General features: G+C 43.6%; 1 protein-coding gene across 1 annotated transcript in view; it reads right to left on the bottom strand.

Moving 5' to 3' along the window:
- WIF1 (WNT inhibitory factor 1) overlaps positions 1-17,199 on the bottom strand; it is a 54,892-nt gene extending 37,693 nt beyond the window's left edge. Inside the window, exons 1-2 of the mRNA XM_037887250.2 lie at positions 16,805-17,199; positions 16,229-16,368 (exon numbers count right to left, since the gene is read on the bottom strand). Coding sequence (XP_037743178.1) covers positions 16,229-16,368; positions 16,805-16,946 — 282 coding nt within the window. The 5' untranslated portion in view covers positions 16,947-17,199. The remainder of the gene's footprint in view (positions 1-16,228; positions 16,369-16,804) is intronic.
- Positions 17,200-19,324: the final 2,125 nt, after the last annotated feature.

The raw sequence follows: 19,324 nt of genomic DNA, 5'->3' as shown, positions 1-19,324 counted from the left end.
TCTCCAAAGAGAGTCTTGTGGCATAGGTAAAAATAAGTGACCTGATTTTTTTGCCTTTCGCACCTAGGTAACTTCATTGATTTACCCTGGTGTGTGAGGGAGGAATCAGACTCAGAGTTGTATGCAAGATGCTGGCTCCTCAGATGGCACTGCCTGAAACAGGCAGAACTTGTGCCTGTTTAGGAAATGTACATTCCATATTCCAGGCAGCATAAGAACAGCTCCTCCCCTTGAGCGTCCCCAGCTATGTAGCCACGTGGCTACCATATATTAGGCTTATTTTTCAGGTAAATGAAAAATCCAAATCCACAATCTTGCACCCAGACATATGGGATCTGATTCTTCACTTGTTTAGAGCATTATAGATTGAGAATAACTTCAATGAAGTCAATAGGGTTCCACTTGTGCATAGAAGGTATACGTGAGAGTAGAACCAGGCCTTCTGTAAGGAACGTTTAAGCGGTCAGAAATGACTGAAGGGATTACCCTGATTCATAAGTGCCATTTTTTAAAATTCCCAGAAATATTATTCCTCAAAAAGGGCTTCAGAACATCAAAGGATCCCAATTACTTACACACAATGTGTGTGTGGGGGGGTGTGTGTGTGTGTGCATCATTTAAAGGAGTGTGACATCTCTCTCTCAAAAAAATGAGAAACCTTTCCCTGTGGCATGCCAGCCATGCTATGAATTGTATGTGCATGACACTGAACTGAAAGGTGTGTTGCATGTTGGTGGTCTAGCTGACAATCATGCCATGTGCTGCGTAATCCTTTGTTGCAAAGTGTTGCACTACAGATTGGACAGGTATACTATATTACTGGGTTACACGCATTTGGAGACTGTAAAAGGTATGGCGGGAGCTGTGCAGTGAGGAAATCCACCAGTCAGGCTATGCCTTTTCTGAGCTGTGAAGCTGCTATGGTGCATAGGAGAGGACCTCTCTCTTGTGCATTTGATCCGAGGAACGTGTGCACTAGTAAGTCCAATGTGCCTTAAGTGTCATTTAAAATGGTGCATACAGTAAAGTGGCTCCCTCATGTGGATTCTATAAAATGTACCAGAGAATTTGAGTACATGTTAGGAGCTCTACGGTTAAGAAGGGTACTATATACCTTACTCTATTTGAGTTTATTGTAAAGTTGTGCAGGACTCTCCTGAAGACCTTCCAAAGTGTGCAAAAAATGGGCTCCTTCCTGTGGACTTCCTACTGTGGGTGGGAGAAGAGCACTCTATAGTCCAAACCCTAGTACACAGATGATCTGTGGTGCTGCCTTTTTGCAGTCACTCCTGCTGCTTCGGGGCTGCCAAAATCCACACATACGCTGCACCCCCAAATACACACACATCCTTGTCCTCCTTAGCCTATGCATTGTCTATTGTGTATTCCTCCCACTCAATGTAGAAAGTCTGAAATACGATTGTAAGCTGTGCATTCCAGGGGCCTGGCTTTTCTGCTTGTTCTGCTTGTTTTCTGCCAAGTGTCTAGCACACTTTTGACACTATAAAAGTCATTAGTTAATTATCTCTATTCTGGTAGTGCCCAGAGGCCCCAGTCAGGAAGCAGGGCACCATTGTGCTAGGCCCTGTACACATCATAATGAAAAGATGGTCTTTGCCCAACAAAGCCTACAATCCAAGTTAACTGAATAGGATGACAGAAAATCTTTTAATACCATGTATAGTGCTAAAAAAGAAAACCCTTCAACCATGTGGGATCAGTACTTTGAAATTTGCAAAAAAAATCTGTATCCGTATCAGTGTTTGACAGCAAATGTTGCATCCAATATTGATGTACATTAGGCCCAACTAATAAACATGCCTGGAGTTGCACAGTGCAGCATTAACAATACAGTTACTCAAGTATAATGCCTCCCCGCCCCCGGGGGAAAGGTGGGACACATCTTTGCATGTTTCAGTCTCCTATTTCAGGTTGGAGGGTGTTTTCTTGACTGAAAGTCTGCAATCTAATAAACTAAACCAGAGATTTATAAGGCTCATGTAGAGGATGGTACATCTACTGATACAGGACACATTTTTTGTGTTGAAAATACTCCTGCCACTACCAGTTCCCACATTTCAAAATATGGAGTTAATCACACAACATGGATAACTAGCACATCTACAATAACACCAGACTGTAGTTATGGGAATGTGGACCTTTTTAGCTTAAGATACTTTGTAAGATTATAAGAAACTAACTTCTAGAGCAGATGTGAAGAGATAATTATATTTCATTTTGTTATTCGGCTTTCAGATGCAGAGATCAAATTCTGCTCTGTGGTAAGTAGGTACAACTCCCATTGTAACCGGCTGAATCTGGTCGCTGAACGCTCTCTTCAAAAAGAAAGATGAATGGGAACAAACTGCTCTTTGACTCATGTAAAATACCTCCTCAGTATTTCATTATTTCAGTTTATTACCAAGCTGTTAAATAACTGCTCATGTTGTCAGAAGATTCTCACAGTGCATTTATGACCTTTTCATAATTTGCCATTTAATTAATTTCATTAATTTAATAAATTTACAGAATTTGGTTACATGTTACCGGAGAAACTATTTCGCTGTCCAGAAAAAGAGCTGTCAGCATTTCCTTTCAAAGGTCTCTTTTCAAAGTTCAACACTTTAAATGCTTTAAAAATTGGAGTTTTAGAAATGAATAAAAATGTCATTTTATCTGTGTAGGCATACCATCATATGAGTGCCTGAGTTGACATCAGGTCTATGAATTATAAGGTATACATGACTGCAAATGATTGGCAGGGCAAGTAAAAATGGTCAGTTCACTAAACAAGATATTCACGTAGATACAACACAATTGTGAGTTACATCAAGGGGTAGTATAATGCTCAAAGGGGTTCTGCTGGTATGGTAACCAACGAGTGAAGCATGAGTGGTTTGTGATGTTGTGAAGTCCTATAATTTATATCCACAAGACAGGTGGTGCAGTGTAAGCTTTTGCATTCTGTCACAACCCTGACCAGAAAGGGAGGACTCTAGCAATGAAAGGGTACATGAAGGAAGGATCACAGACTGCAATCACAGAAATTTGATCATGCTCACCTAATCCTAACAGATGTGCTCTAGGCAAATCTAGAAGAAGGCCAAAAAACACTCAAAACCCCCCCAAAAAACACAAAACACAGCCCTACACAAACCAAAACCCAGGGTGGAAAATTCTTTCCCCATTCCAGATTTGGCTATCTGGTGCTTGTGAGCACAGAGCATCCATAGGTAAACAACTTGCAGGCATAAGTGAATTATTTCCATCCTCAGAGAGATCCCAGAGTGTGATGCTGGGCAACTGTTCATCCTCCTTGAGGGCCCTCATGTGGGATCTTGCATATCTTGTCACTCACGTCTATTCAGTGTCAGACCATATGGGGAAACTGACTTTAGGAGGAAGTGACATCAGCGTACCGATCTCTTTTTTCACCAAACTTAATTTTAAATTTTATTTACCAGTGCCTGGCTCAGTAAGAGACCTGAATGAATATGAACTAGCTGAGAACCAAACTTGAAAAGATCAGACCAACATTTACTGAACCTTTAAAAGGAATTGGCTCAGGTGGTGTCTGTACCAGTTATTGAAAGTGTCCAGCATGCTTGAATTTTGCCTAAATGGTTTGCAATCTAAGATTCCTGTTGGATACATCACTACTCCTAGATTTTCAGGTAGTGATGGTAGTCCATGGTGCATTTCATCTTCTACAACTGACCAAAAGTTTGTGTGACCTCTCCAGTTATCTATGCCTTTATCACCTTTAGACAGACTACTGTTGTGCACACTAGTTAGAGCTACTTTTGATGGTCACTCAAAATTGTCATCTGGTCCAGAATGTACCTGCCCAATTCCAGAGATGGGCGGGTCATTATAAGCACATAATACCAGTGCTCAAATCTCTGAATTGGCTCCCTGTTCTCTTTAAAAGCCCTTAATAGTCTCCAAACTAATAGACATAGCCAACGGTAGTACTTGAGGGTGGTTGGAATTCTCTAGCTAATGATTTCTGTGGTTGAACTCTCAGGCCTGGTAGCAGGTCTTCTCATTAGAGAGCCCCTGTTTGGGGAATGTGTTGCCTTTGGCCAGAATTTGAATTTGTCAGGCTTGATGTCAGGCTTATTTATTTCCTTTAGCATTCGGTTGGTTTTTTTTTTAAACTTTAGTTAGTTGTTTATCTCAGCGAATGGTTATTCTGTGAATGTTTGCTAGAAACAGTCAGGAAAGTGGTATTTTTAGTTTTAATGTTATAATTTATTATGGGTAGCATATATACATTTTATCTTTTTTAATATGTTTTTTCTAATTAGAGTGTTCAGCAGCTATGGCGGTAAGTGCTAGAGAAGTCAATAAATAATTGTCCGTTTCCCCCTCTCCCCCACATATCCTAGTAAGTTGGATTCTACCAGTACCTCCAGAAATAAAAGTCCAAATGGCGAGTATCATATGGGTTTAAAAACGACCAAACAAAACAAACTAAACTTTCACTTCTAATCTATACTTGGGATGGGGTGAGGGGAGAGATCAGAAGTGTCCACATGTTTTCTTGTTGCTTAGTTGAAACAGGTCTTTACCCAAGTCCTTATTATTCCATTTTTCGTGTTTAAACACTTCAATAAGATTCACTACAACAGCCTCTTCTCCAAGCTAAACAGACTGTGGAAATTTAACTCCCACAACGATCTTTTGATGAGCTTAGTAGCTCTTCTCTGAAACATCTCCAGAAAGTATATATTATGGAATTAAATATATACCCAAAATTGGGTGCAGCAGTCTTAGGCTTAAATTGCAGCAAGGGAGATTTAGGTTAGATATTAGGAAAAACCTCCTAATTGTAAGGTTAGTGGGACCCCCTCACCATGGAATTATACAATGGCATAACTTTGCTTGTTTTGTTTATGATACTCCTTCAGATGCACCCTTCGATTAGCTTCTTTGCTGCAAATGAATGAGGCATTTCCATATTCATACTACCGATAACTTGAATCCTTATGTTTTTCACCGATATAATGTGGGTGCAAACCTGGCTTGAAAACCATACTCAGAGAGCAGTTATCAACAGTTCACAATCTAACTGGAAGGGCATATCGAGTGGTTCTATTCAATATCTTCATCAATGATTTGGATAATGGCCTTGAGAATACACTTGTAAAGTTTGTAGATGATACCAAGCTGGAAGTTGCAAGCACTTTGGAGGACAGGATTAGAATTCAAAACAATCCTGACAATCTGGAGAAACGGTCTGAATTAAACAGGATCAAATTCAATAAGGACAAATGCAAAGTACTACACTTAGGAAGGACTACCCAATTGCATAAATACAAAATGGGAAATGACTGCCTAGAAAGGAGCACTGTAGAAAAAGGATCTGGGGGTTATAGTGGATCACAAACTAAATATGAGTCAACAATGTAATACTGTTGCAACAACAACAACAAAAAGCAAACATCATTCTGGGATGTACTAGCAGGAATGTTGTAGCAAAACATGGGAAGTAACTCTTCCACTCCTCTCAGCACTGATGAGGCCTCAACTGGAGTACTGTGTCGAGTTCTGGGCACCAGAAAGATGTGGACAAATTGGAGAAAGTCCAGAGGAGAGCAACAAAAATGATTAAAGGTCTAGAAAACATGACCTATGAGGAAAGAATGAAAAAATTGAGTTTGTTTAGTCTGAAGAAGAGAAGACTGGGTGGGGTGGGGGGGGACGGGGACATGATAACAGTCTTCAAGTATGTAAAAGGTTGTTATAAAGAGGAGGGTGATAAATTGTTCTTAACTACTGAAGATAGGACAAGAAGCAATGAGCTTAAATTGCAGCAAGGGAGATTTAACTTAGACATTAGGAAAAACTTCCAACTGTAATGGTAGATAAGCACTAGAACAAATTACGTAGGGAGATTGTAGAATCTCTGTCATTGGAGGTTTTTAAGGACAGGTGAATTAAACACCTGTCAGGGATGGTCTAGTTATCTACTTTCATACTTAGAGCTGCCTCAGTGCCAGGGGCTAGACTAAATGATCTATTGAGATCCCTTCCAGTCCTACATTGCTATGATTCTATGATCACAGTTCAGTGTACAGACTGGTTGGCAGGTAAATTTTCTGCCTGCTTTAAGATACGGTCCACATGCCTCTTTTTCCTTGGAGTATGACTCGTTAACAAACTAAACTGTAAGATAACAAAAGTCCAGTCCAAGTCTTCTCTTCAGGCTTCGCTGCTTGCAGGGGCCTACTTCAGTGTTGTTCAGTCCACACCTCTGGTCCTCTCTGTCTCAGACCCAACACTTCCTTATCACTTCGGCCCACTTCCTTACCAGTTCCTCTTTTTATATTCTTTTCATATTCCTTTCACTGTCTATATATCTATATATAATAGTGTGACTTCCATTTTGAAGGATCTAAAAGCACTTTACAAAATGAAATATAAATTATGTACTTGTCACAAGGTGATACTAGCCCTTTCAGAAGCTGACCCCAGTTAGATTTATGAGAGGGCATCTGGGTCCTAGAGGAATGAGACTGGGAGAAGAGAGACCAGGAGACTGAGAGGAGCCAGAGACAGGAAGCAGCAGGTGAGAGCTGGCAAGAGTGGCTTGGGAGAGAGCTACAGGAGACCTAGCAGAAAGAGCTGAGTCCTGAGGAGAGCTGGAACAGAACTGCTGGTGAGAACTGACCAAAGCTGGGACCCCGATTGTGGGGAGGTCTTTGGAGTGGAACACCGCAGGGAGACGTGGGGTGAAGACCTGAGAGGAGGAGGCCCATAACAAGGGGTTAGTCCTAGTGAGGGGTTCCTTGAACAGTGGTAGGACTCAGAGGCAGAGAAGCCTCAGTAGTGGAACTCTGTGGGAAGATCTATTGCAGGAGACCCGACTTGATCTTGCTACGTGCTCTGAAGACTAACAGATTCAGGCTCTGTCTGATCAATTGCAAGACACAGTTTGAGTGTCAGAGGCCCTTCAGAGAGAACATCCTGCCAGTAGCATCTTCCTCGTTAAACCAGGGGACTGTCAGTTCGAGCACCTCAGCTAGCAAGGTACTGCATGAAGAGAGAAGGATCTCAAACCACAGGGATTTATAGAGTCAGGCTTCTACTGCTTTATGAAACTAGCTGAACCCGGCTCACCATGCCAGTCCCTCTCTCCAGCACTCCCATCCAGTCACCAGCCGTGAGTCCTCAGCCCTCATATTTATGTACACTAAATTACAAAAAGGAAATTCAGACACACAAAACCGTTAGCTCAGTTGGCTCAAGTGCAATTTCCCACAAAAACACAAACACTAAAAGGAAGGAAGTTGTACGTTAAGGTAACAACTGCATTCAATACTGAAACCAGTCTTCAATTATTAGCCCATCACTATCATGATGGTGCTGGTACCCAGCAATAAAACAAAGTAATACCCACTATAACATACTCACTTTCTGTATAACAGTACTATTACTTTGGTGCACACATCAAGGAACTGAACTTCACCCACACTGTAATGCACCACTTTCTAGTACTACATCATTAAGTAATGTAATCACCATGCCAGTTCCCAGGACAAATTATTATCTGAGAATGACAAACTTGGCATCTGCACAAACCAAATGGAGAAAAAATACAAAGCTGCCGATCACATACGTAGAGTAACTTATCAAAAACATAATAAACTTCTATTTACCCTATGACTTTTGAAAAAGTCCGATCAACTGTGTAATATGCAGCACCAAGCCAAACCATCCCCTAATACTGGTGAAATGTACACATACACATTGTTTCAGATGTCTATTTATAATGTCATATAACAAAACACATTTAGAGGTCTGAGGTAAGTTTGGGCAATGCAATGTGATTTTTCAGTACTTTGAGTGCATTGTTGGCGATAGTATGGTTGAATTTAAGGGTTCTAATTCTCTACTATGTCCGGGCTGTACTCAGAAGTAATGGTGAGCGGTTGCTGCAGCAAGCCATTTGTGGTTCCCTGGACCTTGGGGAGCCAGTATCAGCAGAAGCTAGTGCAGCAAGGGCCCTACAGTGATTTCTGTGACTAGCAGCCCTTACACCAGCAGAGGATCAGGCATAGAGGAGCTTGGCTTCACTACGCCCCAACTCCATACCCAACGTGTCCTCTCCTCCCCAGGTTTAAGTTCATTTTGTGCTGCATTCTTGGTGGGCCAAAGAATCTGCCCAAATTGTGTTAGAGGGCATACGTGTTTTGAAACCAGTGGAGTTACATTGCTGTTAAGGTGGTATAACACAACGGAGAATCCAGGCCCCCGATGTTGGAGTCTTCAGTAACTTAGACTTTCCAGAGCCAGTAGATCTTCAAACCATGGGCTTGATTCTCCTCTCACCCTCACTGTTTTTACATCAGTATAACTGCATTTCTTTCCGTAGAGTTATTCCTGATTGTCACAAGTGTAGGTGTAACACCGACAGACCCCAGTCGTCAGCGGGTGGGATTGAACCTGGGGCCTCTGGAGCTTAGTGCAGGAGCCTCTACTGCATGAGCTAAAGCCAACTGGCTGTTAGTTAAGGCTGTAGAGCAAACTCATTTTATCTCTCTCATTTTATCAGTGCCACTAGATGGGACAGAACACCACACCCAGGAGGTGTGCAGGTTACATAGGCAAGATCAGAATCAGACCCCAGGTCGTCTTCCAGCTTTTTTCACTTCAGTGTAGGGCCCCACAAAAGTTAGGCCCCACTTCGGTATGGCCCTTCTTTCAAGCTTGGCTCACCTTCTGAGCTGGATCTGAAACCCAACTTCCTTTGCCTCAGATCCATTTCCAGTTGCGCCACAAACCATTTTTCCTGTCTTCAGCCAGCTACCCATTCCAGAACTTCCACTCCTCAAAGTCTAGCTATACAGGAATGCTCTGCAGGGAGTACCCAGCAACTCCTGAGGTCATCTCCAGAATATCCCAGTGGTTTACGGACCTCTAGCATATGCACATCACAAAACCCACCATTGTACTGGCATTGATTCCCCCACCCCCATACCTTGTTGGCAGTCTTAGAAACAAAACCAAGGATTGAAGGGGCATAAAGAATGAATTGCAAGAGGTGCTCCCTCTAGAACACAGCTGAACCAGGTCAGCAGGGGAAAGTGAGGAAGCTCACACTATTATATTGTGTACACTGTACTGTACTATTATGTGGCTAAACACAAGATTAATGCTCCAGGCTGTCAATCTAAAAGGATAAACTTAAAAAAAAGAACATCAGTATGGTTATGGTTTCCCTGAAGAGAATCAGGAAATACGAGTTTGATCCTATAAGGAGCTGGGTGCCCTTAACTCCCATTGATGCCAGCAGTGTACATTCTGTGGGGGAGGAGACTATTCAGCATTTCATAGGAGACACTCTGCACATTGCAGAATTGGGCCCTATAAAAGCATCACCCCAAAAATTAACATCAGTAGATCTTCCTCAGACTAACTACAGAAATAAAATAAGGCGTCCTTCACTAACGCAATGGGATTTTCTACCTCCAAAAAAGAATACCTATATGAAATTTGTATCCTCACCCTGATTGGTATAATAGGCAGGAAATGTAACAGACTTTATGTGATCTTTCAAATCCACTTAAAGCATGGAAGTGGTAGATAATAGTTGCGTAGAATGGTGAAAACATTTTTCAAACTACTGTAAAAAGAAAACTCAGGTGGCTTTGAAAACTCATTATTCCTAACTAAGGTAGGCACAACATTAGAAATAAAACTGACCGAATGTAATGTAAACATTGTTAATATGACCTAATATTTTATCATTTCAAAAAATGTAGGTCAAATAACAGATCTATGCATAGCCTATGTGAGAATGGGGCCCCAGGTATGTGTTTTAAATGTACATAAGATGCTTTGATAGGAATACTGTCAACACAAATTTGATCTGAAATTTAGATATTACAGAAATAAGATTTGCGCAATGCCTAGGGCCAAAACAAATGTTTTAATGCATTGATTGTTTTTACTGGAAACAGTTCTTATTATACAAATCATTCCATTGCACAGTTTGCAACCCTAACTTTACAGCATTCAGAACTTAAAAGGGAAACTGATTATAAACCAATGTGAAATTGATGTAATTCATTCCAAGTTGAGAGCACTGTAAAAATAAATAAACACAATAAGTAGTGAAAAGTAAATTGGGGTCTAAAATTCAAAGGCATAGTTAGTAACCTAGGGAGAGATCTGTTTTTTCCAGTATATCGTTTTAAAGTTTGGTGTCCCTTTAATTCCAGTGTTTGTCAACAGCTAGTTCTGTAAAAACATTGAAAGTTTTATTACTTCCGCTTTTTTATTCAAAGCATATCTCTGTTTTGCTTTTAGAAATATTTTTAAAGAAAAGAATAAGCACTGAAAATTCCATTGAAGGGTTTATTTTCCACAACTTTACACTGCTGTGTAAAAAGTGTAATTGTGTAGTTTACATACATGCCATGTAAATTACTATGGAAACCAGATGTAGCTTATAAGGTGCCTTGTAAGTCATTTCTACTGAGCAATAAAGCCTTTTTTTTTTTTTTTTAGCAAAACTTTGAGAGACTTACTGCTGTTTTCTATCAGCAGATAGAACAGATGGCTGGCACATGCATGCTTTACTAAATGAAGTGGGATCTCTATAGTATTACTCTTTGATCCCTGGTGGCATGTCTACAACACCAAGATGCAAAATACCACAGCAGAATAGAATCTAAATATTAAAGGTTTGGAGCTGTGCTTTTGATACAAAACCCCCCTTTTTAAAAATCATGCCCACAGTATGTAAACATATTCACATTTCACATTGAAATTGTGGCACAGAGGTCAGAAAACAAGGTATTTCCTCTGTTTGCTGACATGAAACCACAGTGAAGGTACTACTGTAAATCCCAAGAGTCCAAAGTTTTGCAACTGCATTTATCATAACTTCCAAAACAGTCATAATTCCATTAGAAAAAAATGTGACCTGTACACCTTAGGTCATTTTAGAAATAATAAAAATTGCTGCTGTAATTGCTATGTACAAATGAGGTGTTTATGTATGTTCAGTGATTCCTCTGAAATACTATTTGAACTGAAATCCACCATCTTTTGTTTTTCCTTTATTTTATCAGTGGTTTTGTAATATTTAAATGTGTTTCTCCCATTATGCCAATAATAGTATATAAAAAGGAGTCTATTCACCTTCCTGAGGGAGGGAGGAAGCACCTAAATCTTTTAACATAGTCACATGTTTTCTTATTCCTTCATTCTGAGCCAGATTCTGATCTCAGTCACACAAGTATAAACATAAAGTAATTCCAATGAAGTGGGTTGAGTTATTTTGGATTTACCCCCATGTCGATGAGATCAGAATCAGCCTCTCTGAGTTGTAATTTTATCTCTTTTCCTAACCCTCCTTTTGCAAAACAGAAGGTATGCTGAAAAACATCACAGAGTGACATGCTCCACAACTTGCCATACAGACTGGACACTGCTGCTGCAACATTCACAGTTACTGGTAACTGTTGGAGCAAAAAAACCCAACTTGTTTTTGATCTTGACTCTTCTTCTGCCCACTGAATTAATCAGACACTTATTTTGTTTTTATAATCCACTACTTACCGCCCATTCACTGACAAACCCTTTGCTTTATGTTGATTCTGATCCTGCAAACACTCACATCTATGCTTAATTTTACTACCAAAGCAGTCCCACTGAAATCAGGGGGACAACACCAATTAGTAGAGTTAAGCATATGCATACGTGTTTGAAGGTTTGGAGCCTATATCCCCCTCATATATTGCTAAATACTGCTGAAGTGCTATTACCAACTGCATGCTCTAGGACTTTCCTCAAGCGGGCAAAGTAAAACATGTTGCAGCATCAGTTAGCACACTCGGGACTATTTTTCTCCAAATTAGGAAGGCTCAGCACACACATCCCCCAACATCGAGAAGAGAATAGACCCACAAGTCACTTATACCTTGTTTTGCAAAAATCTGCAGGATATAAAAATGAAGCAACACCAGTGACTTCTAGTGGTTACACAGATGTATGCAATGTATAATATTATCCAGTGGGAACTTTTTTTTTTTTTAAACACAGAACATCTGTACAACATTCTGAAGTACAATTTTTCTACACATAAAACTACAGCTGTTATGAAGTTTACACAGCATAGGTAATACTGGGTGGAATTTTAATAAATAGGGTCCCTATCCTTCAATGGACTGAGCAGCTTAGTACCTGTGGCTCCTCTTGACCTCACTGGGTATTGAGGGTACTCACAACCTTCAAGTATCAGACTCTTAATTTAGTTCTCCCTCCCACAAAATTTGCCATAATTTTTGAAGTCCCTTATTTCCAGTGAGTTGCTCAAGAATTAAAAGAAACAAACATTTTTCATTTATTAATGAAAATGGCTTTAACAGTTCCTACATCAAAGAGATTTTTTCCCCATATAGAAATAACAGAAATGTCCAACTGCAAAGATCACAATATTATAACTAGGGCATTTACATTTAGTATCTTTGTTCATCACTTCTAAACCAATTTACACAAAATACAAGAATAATCCAGTTCTTAAAATGTTAATTGTTCGTTTCAATAAGCAATTAAGGTCTGACGGGAAGCTGACCTACCCAGCCATGCAGGACTATGAGGGGTTTCCAGACTCCAGGGCAGATTCTCCATTGCCCTGCACCTTGTGTCATCATTACAGCTGTGCAAAGTAGACATAAAACACTTCCATTCTAATGCGTTAGTGTTTTACACCCACATTGCATAGGTGTAAATTGGAATGCAAGCTGCATGGTAGCAGAGAATTGGCTCAAACAGTTGAAGCTCCTGGGACATAGGAGCTGCACAATAGTGTATGTATGGTTTCTAAGATCTGCTAGATCTGCAGGGGGACTAGTACATATTAGAAACCATGCAGATGGTACTGTGTAGTTCATATGTCCCAGGAACTCTGGAACTCCCCAAGACCTCCTGCATAGCTCTGAGGCAAAACCATCTGGGTATAAGGACCATGAGAAGTCCAAAGACACATCATGGAATACATGTAGCTGCAGTTCTGGCAAGTAGAGGACCATGATGTGCTAATTAACAGCTATTAGATAAGAGGCAGTCTACTATTTATGGTTAATATATTTTTCTGAATAGCAAGAGTACTGGTATTTTTTTTCTTGTCAGTGTTATCAAAAAGCTAAGGAAATTCTCAGACAAAAACTAAGGCTGAGTAAAGGTTTCAAACACAAAGTACTCATGTGGTGTGTGCAAGGGACATTTGTAAAAGCACTTACATTTAAAATAAAAAGAAAATATTTGAAAATGTGAATTTAAAGTAAAAACTTTTTTCAAATGTTGGAAAAATGGAGTTCTGTTACCACAAACAACTTTAATTTTGTCCTTTTAGCATTGCCATTAAGTTAAATTAGGTGCATGTACATGTTATTTCAAAATTATTATTCTTATTTATTTGTTTTACCATAGCGCCTAAGAACCCTAGTCATGGACCAGGACCCCAGCGTGCTAGATGCAGTACAGTGCTAATTAATGTCGTTGCTTTGACTATGGACCGTCAAGATCTAGGGCAATCTTATTCTGGCTCCAACCCCTTTACACCAGGTAAAAACAGTATATAGAGACTGTCAAAAAGTTCCCACCAGGGGAAGATATCCTTAGCACAGAAACTGTGGAAGACAGATGTAAGGCTGGCCTCCGAGAACCTACTGGGACAGGAAGGGCATATTGGGGATGGGCCACAGCACACACTACTGTGGAGATTCCAGGGAGCACTGCAGAACCAGAGGGCAATCCAGAGAGGCTGCCAGAACTTAGACACGCTCCCCAGGCAGTTATACCAGGGGCCTCGCCAGCCCCTGGAACAGCCCAGGATTGGGAAGACATGAAGCTGGCTTAAAGTCATCATAGTCACCTCTGTCTGGCCTATGAGTTAGAACTCCTCACCTAATCTGCACTGATACATCATGTTTAAATATCCACAGCACTTGAAACAAACAGCTCAGATATACATACTCTGTATGCACAGGACGGAGGTGGATAGGGGCAGTTAGTTGTAAGTGGTTACTAAACAGGATTATATGTTTTCCACCAAATGAATAGCCTATGTTATTTTTAGCATTTATTTGACTCATGAATGAAAGCTAACACTTCTTTAGAAACAGGAGGAGTGAGGCAGAGTTAAGGTTTTTTCATAGTACTTTAGCTCCATATATTATTTTTTCCAATCATTTTTGTTTTACCTTACCTTAAAAATTCCAGAATTAAGGTTTGTGTTTTTAAAACATCAACATTTTTCTCCTTAAATAATTGCTATGTCTTATGCTTAACTAAATCCTTCCCTTCATCTTAATTTTTTTACCTGAAGTATGTAATAATCAATTATGCCAATCGGTTTCTGTAGAAATTAAACTCCTTCTATAGTTCTGATCTGATTTTGACATGGGAGATATTCAAATAGCATTTCTGTGTAGATGTACAGCCATTGAAAGTGTAGATTAATTATTTTTTTAATTTTAAAATATTTAAGCATGTCAAGGCAGTTTTAACTAATATGATTTCAGTAATAAATTAAAGAGGAAGAGGAATGATTTATTGAGCAGCTTTGTCACTGTTCAAATGGGATTTGATCCTGCAAGGTGGTGAATACTCTGACCCCAATCCAGTAGAGATGTTAAACACATGCTTAACTTTAAGCATGTGAGCAGTGCCATGCATTTCAAATGTTACAATCACAGCTTCCCAACAAACTGGTCACTGGGTTGCAGAAAAGGGGACTTAGAGCAGAAAAGAAAAAAGAGGACAGGGAAAAGGACTTGGGTTCTCTCTAATGTCTCAGTCCCACTACCCAGTAAGACATTTTTCCCCCATGGACAGCAGTACAATCATGTGTGTCCTAGGACATGTTAACTACTGCTAGTTACTTAAATAGCACTCTGTGGTATAACTTTTGTTTTCTATATAACTATAGATACAAACAGAACTCCTGTGACCTCAGTCCCCATACAAGTGACTTTGCTTCTCTGTGCCTCAGTCCTCATCTGTAAAATGGGGATGAAAGCACTTCCCTACCTCACAGGGGTGTTGTGACGATGAATATATTAAAGAGCACAAAGCATTCAGATACTATGGTAATGGGGCAATATAAGTACCTAACATAGATGGAAGGGTATGACAGCTGCTGTAAGAGATTTCCTGAATCATAAATGATCATTTTGCAAAAAAATGTTTCTAACCAATTGAAAACTCGCATAGTTATAAAGTTGACCAAACAATAACCAAAATATTCACTAAATATTTTGAAAAGTACATGATTTTTTACTGAGTATTCTCTTGTATAAAATGCATAGACTGCTTTTTTTTAAAAAAAAGTTGTTTTATTTAGAATTCTTTTCTGTTAAGCTGAATATGTTTCCGTATCCATGATAACCTTAGATCAACATGATGCAGTGTTATGCAAATTTTACATATTTATCAGTCTTTCAAATTGTGCATGAAAGTATGTCATACCTTCTTATCTTTTCAGTAAAAAAATGTAATAGAGAATTGTGGGCTCAATAGATTGCAACATTGCATAGTTTTGCCATTATACTTTGTAGAAATAGATCTAGGCAACACAGCTCCCATTTTAACACAACTATGCATATTGAAACAGCGTGTGTGTGTTTAATAAATGAGTCATAGTAGAGCTCCATATGCTAAAACCTTATGCTTTTTAAAAAAATAAAATAACAAAATTGTATCCACATTATGGACTGTTGGGCTGTAAAATTTCATTTAAGGCTAGCTAATGTCTTCCTCATGACCTTGTGTTGTCTAACCATGCTCATCTTGTTGGTTCTTTTATCCTTAGTTTATCAGCAAAGAAAGCATACCCTCCTTCTTAAAATCCCATTTTAAAATTTACTTCTTCCAAGAATTTTCCTTATGATAATTTCCACATCAATAATGTGTCCACAGCCCTTCCACGTTACCCCATGTTTTATGTTGTCTGAATTAAATTATAAACTCTTTGGGTTAAGGACAGTGTTTGATTCTGACTTTTTTTTTTTTTAAACACGATACATTTTCCATGCTAGATAAATAATTCCTATAACAGGTGATTCTAAATCAAGGGCTCACTCTTTACTGTCTTTTTGGCACATATCAGAAATAGTTTCCTAAAATATTCTAAAAACTAAATATTTGCCTCTGCTGAACATATTTCAAGAGGGGTTTTTTTCTTCTTCTTCCAAGCTCAGTCTGTACCTACCCTTCCTGTTGCTTGCCAGGTAAAATTCATAGAGTGGATATTGACTGGAATAGCTGGCATCCTCTGCTGGGCTTTTCTGAAATCATGAGTGAATGGGGCCATTTTCCCCTCTGAAACAATCAGAATATCCTCTTCAAAGCCTGTAAAACAAAAATATACAGACTAAAAAGAGAGGGAAATGAAGCAGGATTCTCATGTATGATGAAAAACATTTACTGTAGAGGAATGTTTATTCTCGCTATCACCTACTTCTTGGGAAGACTAACCACTGGGATGAACTTTCCCTTTCCTATGCGACAAACAACAATACTGTTTGAACCACCTAAAGTTTCCACTGGCACTTCGCTGTTCACGGATAAACCACAGAGCTCAAGTGCGTCTTTCTGGAGGGCGACGCCTTGCAGCAGGAGCCCCACTAGTGCAGGTTAACAAACTGCTTGGAGAAGTGACTCGCTGAAGCCTCTAAGCAGGGCGATTTCACGGGGCTGGAAAACACGTTGCTGAGGCACCTCCAGGGAGCCGCTGACGGGAGCAAAGAGCCGGTGCTCATGCGAGGGCCGTAGAGCCCCAACTTACCTATCAGGACTCTGGCTTGATGAGCATCAATCCACATGTAGAGAGTGTCCTCTTGCCGCTGCGCTGCCCGCGCCGGCAGAGCCCAGAGGCTCAGGATGCTGCAGAGCCCGAGCGCCGAGCAGAGGGCGCTCGGACCGGCCATGCTGCTGCCGCTGCCGCTGCCTCTGCTGCTCCGAAAGGCGCCGGGCGCTCCCTCGCGCTGCCGTGCCCTGGCCCTCGCCCTGGCCCGCGCGCACACGCCGCGGGTCTCCGCGCCGACTGGCTCCGGCAGCGCCGGGCGGGCTGCCTGGCTGGCCGCGGGGGGTGGGCTCGCCCGCTGGCAGCCGCGAGCGGGGCTGGGAGTCGGGCTGAGCGCGGCTGCGGGGGGACGTGCCTGGGGCAAGGCACCGGCACCCGGCGCTGCCGCGGAGCCCCGCTAGGAGGCGCCGGGAGCAGGGAAGCGAGGCCGGGCTGGCCGCGCGGCTCCGGAGGAGCCCGCCGGGTCCCTCCCTTGCTCGCCCGCACTTCCCGGTGCTCGGCGGGGAGGCGAGGGGAGACGTGGGGAAGGAGCTGGTGCCGGCGTGGAGCGGGTGTGGGAGGCGCAGGTGGGGGAGGATCTGGGGATGGAGGCGCAGGTGGGGGTGGGAGGAACTGGGGAGGGGGGTCCAGGGAGGCGTTAGGTGGGGGATCAGTGGCAGGTAGATACCTGGGTGGGGTGAGTACAGGGGCTAATGGAGGGGTGGGTGTATTGAGTGCTGGGCCTGGGGTGAGTATAAAGGTGATGGAGCAGGTGGGGTGTGTGGGGGACAGTGGGCGGGGGTGAGCACAGGGGGTGAGGGAGCAGGTGGGGTGTGTGGAGGACACAGGCTGGGGGTGAGCACAGGGGGTGATGGAGCAGGTGGGGTGTGTGGGGGACAGAGGGTGGGGGTGAGCACAGGGGGTGATGGAGCAGGTGGGGTGTGTGGGGGACAGAGGGTGGGGGTGAGCACAGGGGGTGATGGAGCAGGACGGGTGTGTGGGGGACAGTGGGTGGGGGTGAGCACAGGGGGTGAGGGAGCAGGTGGGGTGTATGGAGGACACAGGCTGGGGGTGAGCACAGGGGGTGATGGAGCAGGTGGGGTGTGTGGGGGACAGTGGGTGGGGGTGAGCACAGGGGGTGAGGGAGCAGGTGGGGTGTATGGAGGACACAGGCTGGGGGTGAGCACAGGGGGTGACGGAGCAGGTGGGGTGTGTGGGGGACAGAGGGTGGGGGTGAGCACAGGGGGTGATGGAGCAGGTGGGGTGTGTGGGGGACAGAGGGTGGGGGTGAGCACAGGGGGTGATGGAGCAGGTGGGGTGTGTGGGGAACAGAGGCTGGGGGTGAACACAGGGGGTGATGGAGCAGGAGGGGTGTACTGAGGACACAGGCTGGGGGTGAGCACAGGGGGTGATGGAGCAGGAGGGGTGTGTGGGGGACAGAGGGTGGGGGTGAGCACAGGAGGTGATGGAGCAGGTGGGGTGTGTGGAGGACACAGGCTGGGGGTGAGCACAGGGGGTGATGGAGCAGGAGGGGTGTGTGGGGGACAGTGGGTGGGGGTGAGCACAGGGGGTGAGGGAGCAGGTGGGGTGTATGGAGGACACAGGCTGGGGGTGAGCACAGGGGGTGATGGAGCAGGTGGGGTGTGTGGGGGACAGAGGGTGGGGGTGAGCACAGGGGGTGATGGAGCAGGTGGGGTGTGTGGGGGACAGAGGGTGGGGGTGAGCACAGGGGGTGATGGAGCAGGACGGGTGTGTGGGGGACAGTGGGTGGGGGTGAGCACAGGGGGTGAGGGAGCAGGTGGGGTGTATGGAGGACACAGGCTGGGGGTGAGCACAGGGGGTGATGGAGCAGGTGGGGTGTGTGGAGGACAGTGGGCGGGGGTGAGCACAGGGGGTGATGGAGCAGGAGGGGTGTGTGGAGGACACAGGCTGGGGGTGAGCACAGGGGGTGATGGAGCAGGTGGGGTGTGTGGGGGACAGAGGGTGGGGGTGAGCACAGGGGGTGATGGAGCAGGTGGGGTGTGTGGGGGACAGAGGGTGGGGGTGAGCACAGGGGGTGATGGAGCAGGACGGGTGTGTGGGGGACAGTGGGTGGGGGTGAGCACAGGGGGTGAGGGAGCAGGTGGGGTGTATGGAGGACACAGGCTGGGGGTGAGCACAGGGGGTGATGGAGCAGGTGGGGTGTGTGGGGGACAGTGGGTGGGGGTGAGCACAGGGGGTGAGGGAGCAGGTGGGGTGTATGGAGGACACAGGCTGGGGGTGAGCACAGGGGGTGACGGAGCAGGTGGGGTGTGTGGGGGACAGAGGGTGGGGGTGAGCACAGGGGGTGATGGAGCAGGTGGGGTGTGTGGGGGACAGAGGGTGGGGGTGAGCACAGGGGGTGATGGAGCAGGTGGGGTGTGTGGGGAACAGAGGCTGGGGGTGAACACAGGGGGTGATGGAGCAGGAGGGGTGTACTGAGGACACAGGCTGGGGGTGAGCACAGGGGGTGATGGAGCAGGAGGGATGTGTGGGGGACAGAGG

Source organism: Chelonia mydas, chromosome 1, assembly GCF_015237465.2.
Source record: "Chelonia mydas isolate rCheMyd1 chromosome 1, rCheMyd1.pri.v2, whole genome shotgun sequence".
Taxonomy (NCBI): domain Eukaryota; kingdom Metazoa; phylum Chordata; order Testudines; family Cheloniidae; genus Chelonia; species Chelonia mydas.
The sequence above is the reverse complement of the archived record's forward strand: the minus strand, read 5'-3'. Positions and strand labels throughout refer to the sequence as shown.